Raw genomic sequence first — 20,535 nt, forward strand, 5'->3', positions numbered from 1 at the left:
GTTCATTCTGCCTATTTAAAAACCTTTATGGTTTAGATTTTCTCCTGTGGCCTTAGTGCTTTACTCACTGGGTTTTCTGTTGTTTCCCCCACCCCACCCCCTTACTTTTTAAATTAAGAGACAAGTAAAAAAAAATACTTTTTTTTTATACATAGTGAACAATTCAGAATAGAATAGAAGAGAGTATACAGTGAAAAGTAGGTTTTCTTTCTACTGTAGAGAACTATTCTTAGAGGAAACCACTATTACCATTTTCTTGTGTATCCTTCCAGAAAGAGTCTGTTTATATTTCCAGCATACACATGCAGATAGCTTTTCATATCCACTGTTCTGTACCTTCCTTTTTCTTTCTGTTTCTTTTTTGTTCCCCCACCAACCCCATTTAACATATGTCTTAGAGATCTTCCCAAATTACTTTTTTATTTTCCTCACAGTGAGCTGGTATGATCCCCATGTCCTTACCAGATGAAGTCTTCCTTAGTCTATAACATCCTTTTCAAACCCAGTTTTCCCCCATATCTCTTCATGTAATTAATCTCTCCTCTGCTTTGCTCCCATTTATTTTTTTGTCCCTCTATTACACACCTGTCACAGGTCTGCCATATATTATCATGACTTATGTGTGGTTCTCTCATCCCAGGTGTCATCTCCTCATCTCACTCTATTCTTTCCACAGTCTGGCTCATCCCATCTTTAGGACTTTAGTTACCACCTGTGTACCAAGGTCTCCCAAATTTATATCTACAGCCCACCTCCCCCCGCCACACACACACGTCATTGACATATTTATTTCTTGTGTATCTCAAAGGCAGCTTAATCCTGGTGTGTCCAAAACCAGCTCCTTTTCCATTGTCTCTATCGTAGTAAAAGGTATCTGTATCCATCTCAGTTGTACAGTCCGGAAAACTATGAACTATTCTTGATATCTCCTTCTCCCGCACCTCCCATATTCCAAAAACATAAGTTTGGTTGATTTTTTACTTCCTAAATCCCTCTCAAATCCATCCTCTTCCCTTTATCTCTGGTATTACCTTAGTCCAGTCTGCCATAATCTTTACCTGAATTATCACAGTTAGTCCACTGACATAGCCTCTCTGGTCCTCTTCCAGACCATTTTCCACACAGGAATATAAGGAATGTTTTCAAAATGTAAATATTAGTGCGAGCCCCTTCCCTACTTAAGATATTTTGATGTCTCCCTGTTGCTTTTAGGATAAAGACAAGATCTTTAATATAGCCTAACAGGGTCCTGCACGGATATTTGTTACTAATTCCCTCTTCAGTTCATCTCTTACTGCACCCCATCCCCCAGTTCTCTTTGCGTCTACCACACTAGACTTAACTTCCAGGCGCTGCCGTTCACCTTGCTCCTTACTACCTCAGGGCATTTACATATGCTGTTAAGTCTTCCCCAGCTCTTCCCTTTTACCTTCTCCTAGTTAACTCCCACTTAGTGTTTCAAATATCATCTCAAACATTGGTTAACTCTGTGAATCTTCCCTGAACTTCCTGACTAGGTCACATCTTCCTGTCACTCAGCAAAGTACATGTACCTCTCCTTTGTAGCACATTTTCTGCTGCATTTGTGTGTGTGCTAGCATTTGACTAATCACTATATACCCAGGTAGGCAGTAATCTCCCTGGAGGCAGTGGCCTTTATATCTTTAGTTTCCTGCACAGGTGCTCAGCACAAAATAGTAGACACTCATATCTTTAATGAATACATGAATGAATTTGTTTCTGTTTTCTCCATTGACTCATCTTGTGGAAACTATGCAAAATTTTGCAAAGGCTCAAATACATATTTCAGGTTCAAAGTGAATCCATATGCTCAACAAGGCACAGTATGGCTTAATAAGCAATATGTACCACAGACTTTCCAAGGCCTTAAGTTTACCAGAAAGAGGTCATTCTGGGGGCAGGGAATGGGAAGATAATTGTGAACTGCTAGCAGATTTCTAGGTCTATTTTGTAGTTAGTGGAATTATTTGCCTGTATTGTTTCCTAAGCCATTTCCCCTCTCCCATTGTCTTATATTTCCCTAATAAATGATCTCCTAATTACTTTCAACCTAGAGAAATAAAATTTTTCCCAAAGCAGTCAGGAATAGACCTTTTCACTTATAAAACAATTGAAGTTCGGAAAGAAATAATAAAGATATGGTTAAGATTGTATTCTCTCTAGATAGACTGACTGTGTCTGCCTACCTATTAGCCATGAGAATTTAGGGGAAGCTACTTAACTGCTGTGAGCCTTGGTTTTCTCATCTGGGAAGCTAGGATAGTTACAGCATCTATCTCATAGTATTACTGTGAGGATTAAATGAGATAGACAGCATTTAATGTAGTGACTCCTGGCAACATACAAATGCTCAGTCAGGGCACATGGTTGCTGCTGTTGCTGCAGCTGCTGTTCTTGTTGGGACACATTTTCCCAGTACAAAGGTTGTTTAGTCTAGTTCACACATACCTTCTCCCCCCACTCCACCTTCCTGTGTCACAAGGAAGGTAGAACTCTCTATAGGCTTCAGCCAAGAGACAGTAGAAGAGACTAGGAGGAGAAAGGGTGATGGGTGTTTGCATTAGCAGTTTGGAGGGGAGGATAGGTATTCTTGATGTCTCCATTAGTAAAAGAAAAGTCTGGATCGTCACATACATGGTACCTCACTTAAAGTTATGGGGGAAATGGTTTAAATTGACTTGTGAGCCAACATTGAAACCACCATTTATATTACTGTGGTTAAAATGTGATCCAAAGTTCCAAATTACCTGATTTTAAAACACATTATTGTGTTTCAAACTCTTTCTATAAACCAACACTTAAAGAAACAGTTAGTACTTTTTGCTTTAATATGGAAACATTTACTTGTTCTAAACTTCATTTGTATTTTTTTAAATTAATAAATGTTATTTTTAGAGCAGTTTTAGCTTCACATCAAAATTGAGCAGAAAGTACGGAGTACCCACCCGTGTACCTGCTGCCCCACACGCACACCTCCTCACTACCAGCACCTCACACCACGCCAGTGCACCTGCTACCATGGATGCACCTGCATTTGACACACTGTTACCACTCAGCGTCTTTAGTTTACGTGAGGCTTCACTCTTGGTGTTCTGCATCCTGTGGGTTTGGATGACTGTATAGTGACATGTATCCACCATGGTGGTATCATACAGAATAGTTACACTGTCCTAGAGATCCCGTATGTTCTGCCCGTTCACCCCATCCTCCCCATTAAACCCTAGCCACCACTCATCTTTCTACAATCTCTATAGTTCTGACTTTCAAGAATGTCATATAGTTGGAATCATACAGTATGTATGATTCAGATTGGCTTCTAGTAATAGGCATTTACGTTTCCTCCATGTCTTTTAATGCCTTGATAGCTTATTTATTTTGACTGCTGAATAATGTTCCACCATCTGAATGTATCACTTTATTTATCCATTCGCTTACTGAAGGAGATCTTGTTTGCTTCAGAGTTTGGGCCGTTATGGATAAAGCTGCTATAAACATTCGTGTGTAGGTTTTTGTATAGGCCTAAGTTTTCAGTTCATTAAGTACCTAGGTGCACAGTTGCTGGGTTGTATGGTAGGAGTATGTTTAGTTTGGAAGAAACCGGCAAACTGTCTTCCAGAGCGGCTCTGCCATGTTGCGTTCCCACCAACAATGAAGGAGAGTTCTGTTGCTCCACATCCTCGCCTGTATTTGGGGTTGTCGGTGTTCTGGATTGTGACCATTCATATGGGTGCGTAGCGATGTCTTGTTGTTTTAGTTTGGAGTTCCCTGATGATGTTGTAGTCCGTTTGGACCGCTCTAACAGAATACTATAGACTGGGTGACTTATAAACAACAGAAATTTATTTCTCACAGTTCTGGAAGCTGGGAAGTTCCCGATTTGGTGCCTGATGAGGATCTGCTTCATGGCTCGTGGATGGCTGTCTTCTCACTGTGTCCTTCCATAGCAGGGGGAGCAAGGGAACTCTGGGGGTCTCTTCTATAAGGGCACTCACTCATGCCCTTCCTGAGGGCTGCATTCTCAGGACCTAATTCCCTCCCATAGCCGCCCCCCCCCCGCCCCCCCCCCCCCCCCCCACACACACACACACATATACCACCATGTCAGGCGTTGGAATTTCAACATGAACTTTGGGGGTGGATGGGAGACAACTCACAAACACTCAGTCCACACCAAAATGTGATGTTGAACATGTTTTAATATGTTCTTTTGCCATCTGTGTATCTTCTTTGATGCGGTATCTTTGTTCATGTCTTTTGTCCATTTTTTAATTAGGTCGTTCATTTTTTCTTTGAGTTCTAAGGGTTCTTTGTGTATCTTGGATAACAGTCCTAATCAGATGTGTCATTTGCAGATATTTTCTCCCAGTCAGTGACTTGTCTTCTCATTCTCTTGACGTTGTCTTTTGCAGAGCAAAATATTTTAATTTTAGTGAAGTCCAGCTTATCAATTATTTCTTTCCTGTATTGTGTCTTTGGTACTGTATCTGAAAGGCATACCCAAGGGCAACTAAGTGTTCTCCTATATTATCTTCTAGGAGTTTTGTAGTTTTACATTTTATATTAGGCCTGTGATCCATTTTCAGTTTATGTTCGTGAAGGGTGTAAAGTCTGTGTCTAAATTTCATTTTTTTAACATATGGGTGTCCAGTTGTTGTAGCACCATGTTTTTTTTAAACATTTCTTTAATTAATTAATTAATTTATATTTATTTTTGGCTGTGTTGGGTCTTCGTTTCTGTGCGAGGGCTTTCTCCAGTTGCGGCGAGCAGGGGCCACTCTTCATCGCGGTGCACGGGCCTCTCTCTGTCGCGGCCTCTCTTGTTGCGGAGCACAGGCTCCAGACGTGCAGGCTCAGTAGTTGTGGCTCACGGGCTTAGTCGCTCCGCGGCATGTGGGATCTTCCCAGACCAGGGCTCGAACCCGTGTCCCCTGCACTGGCAGGCAGATTCTCAGCCACTGCGCCACCAGGGAAGCCCAGCACCATTTTTTGAAAAGACTGTCTTTGCTCCATTGTATTGCATTTGCTCCTTTGTCAAAGATCACTTGACTTTATTTATGTGGGTCTATTTCTGACCTCTCTGTTTTGTCCCATTGATCTGTCTATTCTTTTGCCAGTACCACACTGTCTTGATTACTGTTGCTGTATAGTAAGTCTTGAAGTTGGATACTGGCAGTCCTCTGACTTTGTTCTCCTTCAATATTGAGTTGGCTATTCTGGATCTTTTTTTCTCCATAAAAACTTTCTAATCAGTTTGTTGATATCCACAAAATAATTGGCTGGGATTTTGATGAGTTTGCATTGAATCTGTAGATGGGAAGAACTGACATTTTGACAGTATTGAGTTTTCTTACCCATGAACATATAGTATTCTCCATTTATTTAGTTCTTCTTTGATTTTATTTGTATTTTAACAGATTTTATATTAATATATAGTATTTTAAAATTTAGTCATGCTGGATAAGGTCTATTGAAGTTATACCAATATGGCATCTTAGTTCAAGCTCTTTCATTTCTGTAGCCGTAAAATTAAACCCATGCTTAAATAAGAACTTTGTATTAGTAATTTTTTTTTAAATGCACACTACACACACAGGTATATTTTAACAATTTAATGGTTTAGAATGGGACACTCACCATTACACCACTTTTCATAGTTATGTCCGTCTTAAGTCAGACATATGTTATATTCTTTTCTCCTTGAATTTAATTCAGCTCTTCTTAAGATTGCCATAGGGATAAAAACCATACAGATTTTAGTGTAAATCTTTGCATTTGGCTTAGTATGGGATTTAAAAATTGTATAAAAAAGCATTGTGTTAAAAAAAGGATATTTGTAAAATTGAATCTGTTATTAAATTAAGCATTTGAGAGTTCTTGTGGGAAATCACTCCAGTGCTGTAAAAGGCTAGTGTTTATGACCCTTGTAGTAACAGTAATTTCTGAACGAATATTCAAGTGATGAGAAAATGGATTTTGCTAAGATCAGTCCTCTTGCTGCTAATGTTTAAAATATTGTTACTCATTAACAATAAGAGCAGCTAGTAACAGAAAATTCCCAGGTGCAAGTTTGTCACTCTATCTAAACTTTCTGCCTGCTTTTTACTTTTGTTTGTTTTGTGCAGAAGCTATAATAGCTTATGGGAAACATGGTATTTAAAGGGAGGAAAGTAATGTTTGCAGGGGAAAAACAGTAAAATAAAAGTACTACTCTTTTTCTTAGTGGTATTTAAACAAAAATTTACGTCCTCAATTCTGAAATTTAACAATTGATCTTTCTTTTTGGCATTAGCAAAATATTGAGGTTGCAGTAAACAAAGTCCGTTAACTTTGTCTCTGCTTTTTCATAATTTGACTCAGAACTGGAATGAATTTTACTTCTGCTGTATCAGTGAAGTAAATTACTAAGTAAATTAACCCTTTTTTATGAAATTAATACATGTTTACCCCACTTTCTAAAGTAGAGTGTTCCTATAAAACCTTTTGTAAGCCTAAATGATGTAAAGCGAAGAAGCAGTTACCTTAGGACACATCTTGCTAATGGCTGCACAAAATAAATCGAGATAAAGCACAGATGCTCACAGACACACAGTTCAAAGCTACGGAGGCTTGATGCTGAGATGCTGAGTGTAGTTCCCGGGGAAGGAGCTTGGCAGTGCCGCTCTCCCTGCCTCTGAAATGCTCACTGCAGAACAGACTGAACGCTGTTTTTGCTTTTCACCTGTTTTTGTAAAAGCGAAAATCTTCTTTAGATCTCTTTTGGTTGGTGAAAACAGGTACTAATGTAAGTCTTTCGTAAGAGCAAAGTGGCATAAAGTGAATTTTTTAAAAGCAGGGGATACCCATTTAAGAAAAAGTTCCCTTTCTGCTTCCCCGTTGCCTCTTTTCCCTTTCCTCTGCCATTAAACATGCTCTATGACGGGGGTCCCCAACCCCCGGGATCTAATGCCTGATGAACTGAGGTGGAACTGATGTAATAATAATAGGCATAAAGTGCACAATAAGTGTAATGCGCTTGAATCATCCTGAAACCATCCCCCCTACCCCCGGTCCTTGGAAAAATCGTCTTCCACGCCAACGGTCCCTGGTGCCAAAAAGGATGGGGCCCGCTGCTCCATGAGATCTCTCTTTCCTCTCCCCTTGGGCGGATCCCACAACTCTTTAGTCACTTTGAGTTATTAAAGTACATCTGATTTTCAGGGCATAAAAAGCCCATTTCACCGTAAGTTGAAGAGCCAGGTCCACATCTTGCAGCCTCATGGAGCTTCCATTTCTAGTGGGAGACGGACAATAATAAGTAAGATAAATAGATAAAATATATGTTAGAGAGCGATAGAGGCTATGGAGAAAAAATAGAAAGGCGGGTGAAATGTGTGGAGACCGTGTGACATTTTAGGTAGAGTGGCCAAGAAAGGCCTCGCTGAGAAGGTGGCTTTTGAGCCAAGAAAGACCTGTAGAAGGTGATGGCGCAAAGCATGTGGATATCTTGAGGAAGAGCATTCCAGGCAGAGACACTGGTGTGGAGACCCTGAGGTGGAAATGTACATTTTAGTTGGAGAAACAGGTTGCTATAGCCAGTTGAGCAAGGAAAGGAGGAGCAGATAAGAAGGGTGGTAGTGGTGATGGTAGCAGCAAATGATACAGTGCCTTATAGGTCAGAAGACTTTGACTTTAACACAGAATAAGGAGGTAAGCCGTTGGAGGGTTTTGACCAGAGTTCCGTGATCTGATTTACTTATCGCTCTGCCTGGTTGTCATTGAGAATAGACTACCGTGGTGGGGCTTAGGGTCTCAGGTGGAAGCAAGGAGGCTATTGTAATTAACCAGACAGAGAATGCTGGTGTTTTCAATGAAGGTTGAGGTGGTAGGAGTAGGGAGAAGTAGTAGAATTTGAGGTATGTTTTGAAGATAAAACCGGTGAAATTTACAGGAGGTGGGATAGAAAGAGTGTTGTCAAGGGTGAGGTCTAGGTGTTTGCCCTGAGGAACTAAAGAGTTGCCATTAGCTGAATTAGGGAAGCTTGTAAGAGGAATTGGAATATCTGGGATTCAGTTTGGGGCATGTTAAACTTTTCAAAATTACTGGATACAAAATATTAGATTTCAAAATAAAGAGGGTTTAGTAGGCATTTAGATGTATAGCTCTGGAATTTAATATAGAAATGTAGGCTAGAGATACAGGTTTGTAGGTTCAGAGCTTCCTGATGCTATTGGAAGCCATAAAACTGCAGGAGATCAACAAAAGAGTAGATGTAGTTAGGAGAAGAGGTTTAAGGACTGAGCTCTGGAAGATTGGCAATATTTAGAGGTTAGGGAGATAAGGAACAGCAATAGTGATTGAGAAGGAGAGGCCAAGAAAGTTAGGAGGAAAACCAGTAAGTATGTTATTCTAGCAACAAAGCAGAGAAAGTATATCAAGGAGGAAGAAGTGACCAACTGTGTCATATGTTGCTGGGCCAGTCAAATAAGATGAAGATTGAGAAATGAGCATCGAGTCTAGTGATGAGGTCATTGGTGACCTTGGATGAGAGATGTTTCAGTGGAGTGTCGGGGGGTAAGAGCCTGTTAGAGGTAATTGAAATGAGAGCTGGAAGGGGTAGAGGAATCGTGGTTAGTTTTTAAATAAAGATTGGGGAAATGGCACTGTAGTATTCTTGTGGGCATGATTCACCAGAGAGGGGAAAATAGATGATCCAGGATGGAGTGTAGAATTGCTGGAGTGTTGTCTTTTTGGAAAAGAGAAAGAGAGAAGATTGAGAACTAGTGAAAAGGTGTGGCTAGCACCTATCTTGAGATTGTCAGCATTTAGCACCCATTTTCTACTCAGCTGTGAAGCCTCAGTGGCAGGTCAATTACTAGCCTATAAAATGTTACGTTTGAATTAGGGTGGAGTCAGTCGTGCCTCCAGCACACCCGCACACCCCCTCCTTACCACCCCCAGCCCCCCATCTTGATTAGCAGGTGGCATCTTTGTGAGAAGGAAAATGGAGACTCTTATTCCAGACAAGGCAGCCAACAAGAGGTGGATTTTTAGCCCTAACTCACCTTAGGCTAGGTTCCTTAGAACACAGCCATAAGCTGCAACCCTGCTAGGTCTACTCCAAAACAGTAGGGAAAGTCACATTTCATATCCTGCTGCAATAACCATATCCTTAGTGTCGTGTAGCAGAATAGCATAACTGAGAAGACAGCAAATTTAAGAACCAAGAACTTGGTGTGGGAATTCCAGCTCTTCTACCAACTGGCAGAGGGGAGTTAAGATGGATCGCTTACTTTCTGTGAATTGGTTTCTTCAAGTGTAAAAGGAGGGGTTTGGCTTCAACCAGATCCTTTTCATGCTGAAATTCTGTGATTCATTAAAATATAGTAATCCCCAGCCATCTGAAGCATAACATAGTTCTTCTGCCAAGAACCAAAGAATATCACCGAGGAAATTTGGTTTCTTTGGAGAATTGCTCTCCTTGGGTTCCTACCCAAGTAAGTATTTGCAAAATTTGACTGGAGATTAAATTACACATAGTAGCACTGAAATTATAAGAGGGAATATAAATATAGCAAAACTATTGAAGTCAATAGAGATTTATTCAGACTTTGTCCAAATTCTCTCTGAGTATTTTGTAGCTGTGGGACGTATGGAAAGTTATTTAACTCTCTGAACTTTAGTTTCCTCATCTAAAAATAGGAATATAATAATAGTACCTAATTCATAGGTTTGTAAGGAGAATTAAATGAGATATGCACTATGGTGCTTTGACAAATGCTTGGCTTATTATGGAGTAAACCTTAGCTGCTGTTGTTATTATCATCATCATCATCATCATCATTATTATCATCAGTGTGTGACGTGTAGTTTAAAACATTTTAATATAGCAGGTGTACTATAAAAGTCTCATACTATAATTTAGTTTTATAACGATTACTTTGAGTCATCAAGGGAAAAATTAACTTAGAAAAGGAAATGCCATTGAATCAGTTTAAACTTCTCCTTTTTTTAAACAAAATTGGTACTTCATTTTGTATGCTTTTAGTTGCAGTGAAAATTCCCTTGGGGAATATACCTGATTCTCAGATGATGACAGAACAATGAGCCATTACTGTAATTAGTTCCAGTTGCTGTGTATACTTAAAAGTTAGAAAATAGTATTTTTCAAAAGTGCATTTTCCCTAAATAGGCCATAAAAGTAAGATCTTATAGTTCATATATATCTGCCTTAAAAATAGGTTTTTGAAACATCCGGTAAACATTTTGATTGTACCGTCAAGTTTTCTCCACCCTTTCTGTATGAACTGTTGTCAGAGTGATTATTGATAGCATCGCCTACTTGATGTTTACAGTCTGCGGTGTATGTTTTACAGAATTAATAAGCTATAGTTGAACGTATACCTGAATGTCCTATTGTAATTAATGTGGTTGCTTTATCAATGCTGGTTTGCACTTATTTTAAATCAAACATGCAGATCATTTTTAAATTGATGGTCATTTTAAAAGAAGAAAAACTTTATACATACCTTAGTGCAGAAAGTCAAGTTAGTCTATAGTGTAAAGGTTAGAGAAAAATGGAAGTGTGTAAGGTAAATTTGAAAAGGGTTTAAGGGGTATTGGATGTGTCTTACTAACAAATAACTGTGAGTTTAGACTTTGAATTATCTCTCATTGTAGTTTATAAATGAAATGATGGTGTTGAACACAATGTAATGTACTTGGGGTTTAGTAGCACCTAGCACTCAGACCTTGAACAACATTCCCACTAAAAGGAACCAGGGCTCCTTGAAGAAATGGCAGATTCCAAGGATGGGAGCCTGGAACATATCGTTAGGCCAGAAAGTAAGGAAGTGTTAAAAAAAATGATGGTGGCCTATCACAAGGATACAGGGTCATTTTGAAGGTGTTCCCAGTGGCCAAATCTGGGGTGATTTGAGTATCAAAATAATTAAATTCAGTAAGAATTCTAAATCATTAGGAAAAAAGATAGGAATCCATGAGACCTCACCAATAATACACATACATATTCATAGAATCAGGAGAAGAGAGGGCTCAGGGGCCAGCTGGTAAATGTGGAGGAAATGCTGACGTTGGAAAATTATGATTTTATCACTATCATAGTAAGGTTTAGTTTAGCCAAGAATCACAAGTCGATGTTAAATCTAGGGGAGAAATTCTGATGAAGAGTGGGGTATTTGCAAAGGTTGCTTATTAGTTGCAGTAGGAAAATTGGACAGCACTTGATCTGGATAGTGAAAATTAACATCACCAGTGTGCCTCTGGATGTGACACCCTGAGAAGAACACAGCATCACTTACGTTCTCTTCTAGCCAGGGTTGAACTACCTGCATCTAATCATAAGGAAACATCAGATGAGTTCAAAATGATGAGCATTCTATTAAAAGAAAAACTGTATTCTTCAAAAATATTAATACTATAGAAGGCAAAGGAAGGCTAAAAGACTCTATATTAAAGGAGACTAAAGGCACAGGATATATAGATGGTCGATCCCAAGACTGGGATCTTGTATCTGGAGGAAAATTAAGATTTTTTTCTAAGGCGTAATTGGTTCAGTTGATAACATTTTGCAGATTGTAGGTATTGTGTAGATTTTACTTTTACTGAAATTGTAGCTATATTGCAGTTGTATTAGAAAATGCACACTGAAATATTTATGGGGAAAGGGCCATGATACATTCAACTTACTCTCAAATGGTTCAGAAAAAAAAGCACTTTGTGTGTGTGTGTGTTGTGGTGTTGTGTATGTGTGTGTGGGTTTTTTTTTTTTTTAGGAGGAGGAGATGGAGAAGGAGAGAGAGGGAGTTGATAAAGCAAATGAGCAAAATGGGATTCTGGATAAAGTTATACAGGTGTTCTTTGTTTTTGTGATTTTTCTGTAAGTTAGAAATATTTCCAAATATGTTTATACACACATGCGTGCACAAGTGGGTTGAGACTTATTTCTTTTACACTTATCTCTTCTTGTTCTCGTTTGCTAATTTACCTTTGATATTTAATTGGTTTAAGATGTTAAATTCATTGATCACAGATATACACATTGATTTCTAATTTCTTTTAAATAGTGCTGGGCCTAAAGGAGATAACATTTATGAATGGAGATCGACTATACTTGGTCCACCAGGTTCTGTATATGAAGGTGGTGTGTTTTTTCTGGATATCACATTTTCATCTGATTATCCATTTAAGCCACCAAAGGTAAGAACCTAGAATTGCATTCTTTAATACTTATCCTTTTCCACAGTCAGTTTATTCTAGGGGATGGACGCAGTTATTTTTATTTAATTGTTTTTCATGGATTATACAGAAACTCTCATGTAACCAAGGATTTTTAAAACTAGAAGTAATTGATTTGTGTCTTTTACAAATAACTTTGTAACCAGCGGAGAGTTTGTTAATTGTAAATGAAAGTATGCCACTTTGCACATCAGTAAGCACATAAATTTTAGATTTATGATATGAGAAAAAGTATCTTATGAACCTTGCTTAAGAAACCTGTTGGGATAAAAAGTAAATTTGTCTGACAGCTTCCGGAAAGAAGAGTTAAGTAACTTGAATCTTGTGTTAAATACCCTATCTTTATAGATGAGCAAAGACTAGATACCTATAGCACAGAAGAGAGAACTAATACTATTTAATAAACTTTTTTTGTGCTCTCTGGAAGTATGATGCATTAGTGGGAGTGAGGGTGGCTGGCTGACTTATGCCTCCTGTTGCCTCTGAATGTCAGTTAGGTGGATAACAGCGAGAAGGGTTGAGTTGTGTCTTGTGATCACTGGCAATTATTTTTCAAGTCTTAAACATAGCAGTTACTTGAATAGCTTCCTCTTCTGACTTCTCCCAATAAAATGGTCAAGCCAGCAGTTTTTACCATCAGTATTAAGCCTGAGCATAATTATGCTGTAGTTAGAAAGACTTCTGACATGTCAGGGAGAAGTGTTATCAAGCCCTTAACTTTTAGCGTAGTTCCTTATGTTCCCTTCACTATTTAAAATATATGTAGCGATTTAATGCCTGCCTCATGTGCATGTGTGTTGTTATGTGTGTGTGTGTAAAGATAAAGGATTTTTTTTTTTTTTGAAAGAAGGCAGATCATTTCTCCCTTATCTAACAAGGTAACAACAGTTCCACCTAGTGGTATTTACCTCAAATTGCAGATACCAAGTTTCCCTATCACCTAGAGGTATTGGCTCTCAACTACAGCTGTCAGTTTTTGAGTGCTTTACTGTGTGGTCCCATCAGAACCTAAGATCTTTAAATGATTGTCTTATTTAATGTTCTCGGGTATGTCAAGTATCTCTTGCTAGATCAATCAAAGAAAGGGACAAAACCCTCATGTTAATAATACTGCAGATTGTATTCACATTCAAAATGACACATGTTAAATGCCAATATATCATTAACTATTCAGTTTGCCTTCAGTGCTTAAGTTTTCTGTATTATAGCAAACAAAACCTTAGCAAAATAGCACATGACTGTATTTATAGTGAGGCTTATTTCTATTTTCATCATTTTTCATATTGGAAATTGGTTTTAACATGGTAGCAAAATTAGAAAAAAAGTTTGTAAGATATAGTTTTCATGAAATAATTTTTATACATGAGGGAAAATTTGTTAAAGGAAGAGACATTTTTCTTGGAATCTTTTAATGGAAAATAGAGATTGACTAGCATAGTTCTGTATATGATTTGTCATAATTATTTTGGTTAATATGATGGCTATTTATTAATTTAGCATGTTAATTTTTTCACTAAAGTCTCACTATCTTTATTTTCTAACCCTTTAATGTTGATTCCTTCCTCTTCCCTAAGATATCTTATGAAGTATTATGAAGCATTCTTCAGATCTATAGTTGGACAAGTGAAAAAGAAATAAGACTTCTGCTGTTATCTTGGTTTAGGTATAATTATTTCTCTACAGTTCTGCTTATTTTTGAAGTTCAGATAAGGTGTTGAACTTCTTGAAGAAGAATAGAAATTTAATTCTCTTCTGTTCATTGATTGTTAAAAGCTGAAAGGAATCAGAGTATTAATTGTGTTTGTAAGCCATGCATATCTATTGAGTAGTCAGCTGTCAACGATATGAACATACATTATTCCCATATTCTGGAGCAGGGCTGTCTAATAGAAATATAATGCAAGCTACATGTGTAATTTTTTATAGAAACAGTGAAATTAATTTTAATAATATTTTACTTAATCCAGTGTATCCAAAAATATCGTCGTTTCAACATGTAATCAATAGAAGCATCATTAGCGCCATATTTTACATTCTGTTTGATATTGAGTCTTTGAAATCTGGTATGTATTTTACACTTTTAGCCCATCTTAATTCTTGTAACCACATTTTAAGAGCTCTGTGTAACTAGTATGTACTGTGTTAGAACAGTTCTAGAGTTATATACAGTAGTCCCTCCTTATCCTCAGGGGGGTATGTTCCAAGACCTTCAGTGGATTCTTGAAATCATGGAGAGTACTGAACCCTATATGATGCTATTTTTTCCGATGCATAAATGCCTATGATTTATAAATTTATAAATTAGGCACAGTAAGAAATTAACAATAACTAATAATAAAGTTAGAGCAGTTATAACAATATACTGTAATAAAAGTTATGTGATTGTGGTCTCTCTCTCTCAAAATATCTTGTACAAACTTAATGCCTCTTCCATCGTAACTAAGCACTTAATGCCTGTAGCTTTTTCAGCTTGAGGTACAACAGCAAAACTAGCACAAGTGTTTTTTTCCTTTTACAATTTCATGGATAGAAGACTCATTCTTAACCATAGATCTTAGCAACCTCAGTGTAGAATTTTTTTTCCTGCCCTTATTAAGTCAAAAACTTTCACCTTTTCACTTAAAGCAAGAATTTCACAGCTTCTCTTTGGCAGATCTCAGTTGCCAGCATCACTGCTCTTGAGCTTTGGGGCCGTTATCAAATAAAGTAGGGTGACTTGAGCACAAGCACTGCGACCTCGCAGCAGTTGAACTGATAACCAGGATGCTACTTAGTGGACTGACTGGGCAGGATTATGCTGGACACCCAGGCAGGGTAGAGCAGGACAGGGCAAGATTTCATCATGCTACTCAGAACAGCGCAAAATTTAAAACTTATGAATTGTTTATTTCTGGAATTTTCCATTTAATATTTTTGGACCCCAGTTGACCTCAGGGGTCCAAAACTGAAACCATGGAAAGCAAAACCGTGGATAAAATGAGTACTGCTGTGGTCTCTTTCTCCTCCTTCCCCACTACGCCAGTGGTTTCTTTCTTGTTTTTAATTATGCGTCCTTGTCAGAAATACACTTTGGAGTGCTTTAAACATTTTCTTCCCAGACTCCACTTGGGAGATCACAGTACATAGCTAGTTCCAAGGGATCAGGAACTGTATTTTTTCTTTGCAACTCCAAATTAAGAATTAACCACCTAACTTGTGTTTGTGATTGTTTGAAACTGGTGAGTGTTTGTTTCCATGATTTATTCTCTTTTTTCACATATCTCAAGGATATAATAGTTTCCTTTATTCAGTAGCTTAAGACCTTACTTGTTTCATTTTACTGTCTTAGTCTAACAAGACAGTGAGCCATTTGTGGAAATGAAAGTCTGAGAAATAGAAAGGCTGGTGATTTCACCAACCTTCTCCGGTATTTTCGGACACATGGCAAGAGATTAGCTGAGTTGGTGACCTTTTTCTATCAAGAAACTAATGTAACTTTAGTTTTATGTTTAAAAAAATTCTTCACTAGTTTCTCTTACGTTTGGCACCGAAACGTTTGTGTTCTCCCTCACTTCCTGTCTTTAAATAGTGGTGTGTGTGTGCACGCCCACACACTCATCCATAGAATCACCGTATCATTTGTTTAAACAGTTCAGCGACTCATTTGGTTTAAAAGCAACATAGTTCCTGCTATACTGGGTAAAAACAAAATTTCTCTGAACTGAATTAAATAAAACCATTTAATTTTGCTATTACTTAAACCTAGTGTTTGTTAGCTCTTCAATGAAATTATATGCTGTTTGCTATGATCTGTGATATGTTCCACTTCATTTTTGCTAGTGAGAGTTTTAGTTGGTAACAAAGCTTTTTATTTTCTTTCTGTCTTTAATGTCACTGCCCTTAGGTTACTTTCCGCACCAGAATCTATCACTGCAACATCAATAGTCAGGGAGTCATCTGCCTGGACATCCTTAAAGACAACTGGAGTCCTGCTTTGACTATTTCAAAGGTTTTGCTGTCAATTTGTTCTCTTTTGACAGACTGCAACCCTGGTAAGCAGATTTTTATTAACACATACAATGAGGCTACAAAAACAGTGCATTTTTTTCAGTTTAAAGTGAATTTAAGAAGTAAATGCTGTTGGTAGAAAGATCAGCGTAAAACACTTTTTGAGGAAATTATCCATGCCATTTCAATTGGAATAGACCAGAAGTTTCACAATAACTTCCTTTAATTTGTTAATGGCATACTACCCTATAATTATTTTCTCCCTGTCATTGGTGACTCTCTGTTTTCTAAATTAATGGAGTTGTACAAACCACTTTTGACGGGAGTAAAGTAATGTTTCTGACACCACTGCCTCCTCCTCTTGCTCCTTCCATGCTGCCATGTGCTTTAACGCAGCCTCTCAGTAATGATGGGCTTCTTGTTCTCCCTTCCTTTTCGGATTATGGTTGGTTGTATTAGATGTGGTAATAGTCGATGTTAAAATGATAGCCGATGAGAGAGACTAGATTATGATTATAAAAACTCAAAGATAAAGTCATTAGTGCGTAATCTGGAAGAAATGCCTAACTGCCACACGTGATCTTTAATGTGGGTAGCTGACTTGAAAAAATAATGTTTAGACCTGGGATTTCGCATATGCTCTCTTACTAAGTGGTCATTTTTTAAAGAAGTTGGCTTATTTTTTCTAAACATTTAATCAATCACCAAAGGTTATTACTATTATATTAGGCCTAGCAGTTATACATATACCCAAAATACATTGATTGATTGATAGATAGATAGATAGAAGGATAGATAGAACGATATATAGAAGGATATTCATTGTGGCATCTTTTATTAAAGCAAAAGATTGTAAATAACCTACATATCCATTAATAGAGGATGTAGCTTAACGAGGTAGCTCTATGTGAATGGATAGAGAAAACTCTCTAAGATATGTTAAGTAAAAAAGCAAGGCACTGAAAAAAAAACACACATGCGTAACAATATTCTAAATGCTTATAAATGTGTATAATGTCTCTGGGTAGAAATGCTGTGAACAGGTATAAATTATTTGCCAGGAAGAGAAACTTCTGAGTAGTTGGAGTCAGGAGGGAAGAGAGCTTTACGTTTTACTGGCTGTTGTTTGGTGTACTTCAAATGTAGTACATAGTACACCTTTTTGAAAAATAAATTCAAAATAAAGTTTACATCTCAGATTCAATTTCTCACTCAATACTATTTAAAACAAAATGGCAAGTAAGCTTTCAAATGGAGGTAAGGGTAGTGATTTAAGTCGTGTTATTGTACAGAATGAAGGAAATATTTCATTCTGAATAGCATTGCATCATAGGATCTGAGTTTGGAAAAATTAATTTTTAAATATCCGTAGAAAAACAAATACAATCATCTAGCACACTTTTATTGTTCAATAAAATGCTAAGAGTGAAAAATAGTTTTTGTATATTAAAGGCATACACATTTTTAAAAATCAGATTTATTAACTCAACATTTATTTTTTTAAGAGGCTTTTCTAATTTGAATAGTAAAATATAAAGATGATTATGTTACTTTAACATTTTTCTTTTGAGAAATTAGCCATTATATATCAAGATGCTGCTGAAAAATCAGCATTTCAATTCAGTAGACTATTAGAACTGAACCTTTAAGACACCATATAATATCTTTTAATGTTCTTTCCACTTTTCCAGCGGATCCTCTGGTTGGAAGCATAGCCACTCAGTATTTGACCAACAGAGCAGAACATGACAGGATAGCCAGACAGTGGACCAAGCGATATGCAACATAATTCACATAATTTGTATGCAGTGTGAAGGCGCAGAAGGCATCTTCTCACTGTGCTGCAAATCTTTATAGCCTTTACAATACGGACTTCTGTGTATATGTTATACTGATTCTACTCTCTGCTTTTATCCTTTGGAGACTGGGAGACTCCCCAAAAAGGTAAATGCTATCAAGAGTAGAACTTTGTAGCTGTAGATTAGTTACGTTTAAAACGCCTACTTGCAAGTCTTGCTTCTTTGGGATATCAAAATGTATTTTGTGATGTACTAAGGATACTGGTCCTGAAGTCTACCAAATATTATAGTGCATTTTAGCCTAATTCATTATCTGTATGAAGTTATAATAGTAGCCGTAGAAGACTAGGAATTATGTCATTTGTATTAAACCCAGATCTATTTCTGAGTATGTGGTTCATGCTGTTGTGAAAAATGTTTTACCTTTTACCTTTGTCAGTTTGTAACGAGAGGATTTCCTTTTACCCTTTGTAGCTCAGAGAGCACCTGATGTATCATCTCAAACACAATAAACATGCTCCTGAAGGCATAGTTTCCTGTCGTAATATTTTAAGTCAGTCTTGTTAGAAGGTGTGTCTGAGATGATTGTTGATGAAATAAAAATGTGGATATGAAGATTGACTACAGAGGACTAGTATAAATAAATCATTTATTAAATTGAAAACATTTGAAATCTTATAAATGTGTAGAGTTTTTTTCCTTTAAGTCCTAATGAGAGAATACATGAGTTTAAATATACAAAACTGCGTTTTTTAACCATTGGTCTCAAAAAAAAGATAAAGCTCTACTTTGATAATATGATATTTGAGCTAAAAATAACATGAAATCCTGGCTTACGAGATTTTGTTTCCAGAATGGTCTGTCCACCATTGGGCAGTATTGTCAAATAACTTTAATCCGGTAGCCCTTCTGTGTCTTTCATGCATTTTTGACTTCTAATCCTGTTCTTGAATTTTCATGGTGTTTTTGGTGTGCGTTACCATTCTTATTATGCATTTGTCCAACAGATTTAGGCAGAGGCAGAGATGAACACAGAAACCCTTGTCTGCCCTGAAGGTAGACTAGAACTCTGGATTACTGTGCAGTTGTGGCATTATTTCTCAGTTGAAAGAATAGGGAATTTTAAGGGTTTAATAGGTTATATGAATTCCTTCTTTCTAGTTATAATTATTAAATATTAGATTTCTTACAGGAGCTAGTTTATTTTTCAATATTCAGATTGGTCAACAGAGTATAAATGTTTTTTTCTATGACTGGGATAGTTATTGAGGTAATTCTCTGGTCGTGTAACCAAAGTTGTGGAATATGGGCAAATATCTTCTCCAGTCCTAAATATGGAAATAGAATAACACCCTTCAATTTATAGGCTGGAACTATTAGCATAAAAATACATTGCTCCAAGATAATAAAGTAAAACATTTCTAGTTGTATATACCCTCACAAAGAATAATGGACTCCTACTTGAGTATTTGTCAGTAGAAGTCTTAAATCAGGGTAAAAATAAAATTACACTTCTATATCTATCTTTCATTTAACACACACCCACCTCTCCGCCCCCCACCAAAAAAAACCAAAAAGAATCTCTCCATGTTACAGAGGTACACCAAACAGGCTTAGGCTTATGAAAACCTCTGAGCCTTGACTATTTTAAGCAGTAACTAATAATCTGTACTGGAGTTCAAGTTAATGTGATGAGAATGGGCATCTTTTATGTAAGCTGTAAGGATTTCTATGTAGGTGAGCTGTAGAAAGTAGTTTTTACCCACTTCCGATATTGTACATTCTGCATCCTAGGTTAATAAACATCTCTTAGTCCTAGAAAAGCTTTCATCATACTGAATCTCCGGATGTTTGGAGATGCTGTCCTTTGACTTCCTTCGTTTGCTATCAGCCGAATTACTACCACCAACCTGCTTACTTGTACGCTGTGTCCCATACTCACCTGGGACAGAGTGGAGAGAACTGGTGACATAAAAATATTTGTGGCTCTTCCACAAACTACCTTGGTGGCCTTAAATAAGACACTTCCGTCTCTTATGTAAAACTCAAAGAAGTTAATATCATTATTTCCCTGTTCTCTATTAGTCCTTAGTCCTCAAACTCAGTCGTTCTAATCTTATAAAATTTGTTATGTTTGTTCCACTTTCTCTTGCCGGGAACAGGCCACAGTTTCAAATGGACTGAGTAATAAGTCATCACTTTGGTTCCTACTATTAGGTTCTCTGAAAATTCTGAATTTTTAAAAATCCTTTCTATTTTTGATCCACTTCCCAGTTACATAGATGTCCATCCATGTGTACTACAGATAGGTTTTTTTTTTTTTCCCCATGGAACTTTGTTCTAGATGTAAATTGTGATATTTTAAAACCTAGACTTTTTCTTATTCATTAAGAGCAAATTTTACAAGTCCAAATGTAATGTTGTGAGTATTCAAGAATGGCCATAGCACCATGTACCCTGTTGAGCCTGGAGTGTTCTAATTATGATCGTGTGC

The 20,535-nt window shown here is 37.2% G+C and overlaps 1 protein-coding gene across 7 annotated transcripts in view; it reads left to right on the plus strand.

Moving 5' to 3' along the window:
• UBE2E3 (ubiquitin conjugating enzyme E2 E3) overlaps nucleotides 1–18,572 on the plus strand; it is an 89,132-nt gene extending 70,560 nt beyond the window's left edge. For 5 of the 7 annotated variants that reach the window (XM_082466826.1, XM_082466823.1, XM_082466825.1 and 2 more), the window contains exons 4-6: nucleotides 12,084–12,216; nucleotides 16,139–16,286; nucleotides 17,934–18,572. In XM_082466826.1, the coding sequence (XP_082322952.1) occupies nucleotides 12,084–12,216; nucleotides 16,139–16,286; nucleotides 17,934–18,031 (379 nt within the window). In that variant the 3' untranslated portion in view covers nucleotides 18,032–18,572. Of the gene's footprint in view, nucleotides 1–12,083; nucleotides 12,217–13,829; nucleotides 13,919–16,138; nucleotides 16,287–17,933 lie in introns of those variants that run through there. The other 2 variants (XR_014265148.1, XM_082466828.1) reach the window with 2 other exon arrangements.
• The last annotated feature ends 1,963 nt before the right edge of the window (nucleotides 18,573–20,535 follow it).

Source organism: Balaenoptera physalus (genome assembly GCF_965194825.1).
Source record: "Balaenoptera physalus genome assembly, chromosome: 6".
Taxonomy (NCBI): Eukaryota; Metazoa; Chordata; class Mammalia; order Artiodactyla; family Balaenopteridae; genus Balaenoptera; species Balaenoptera physalus.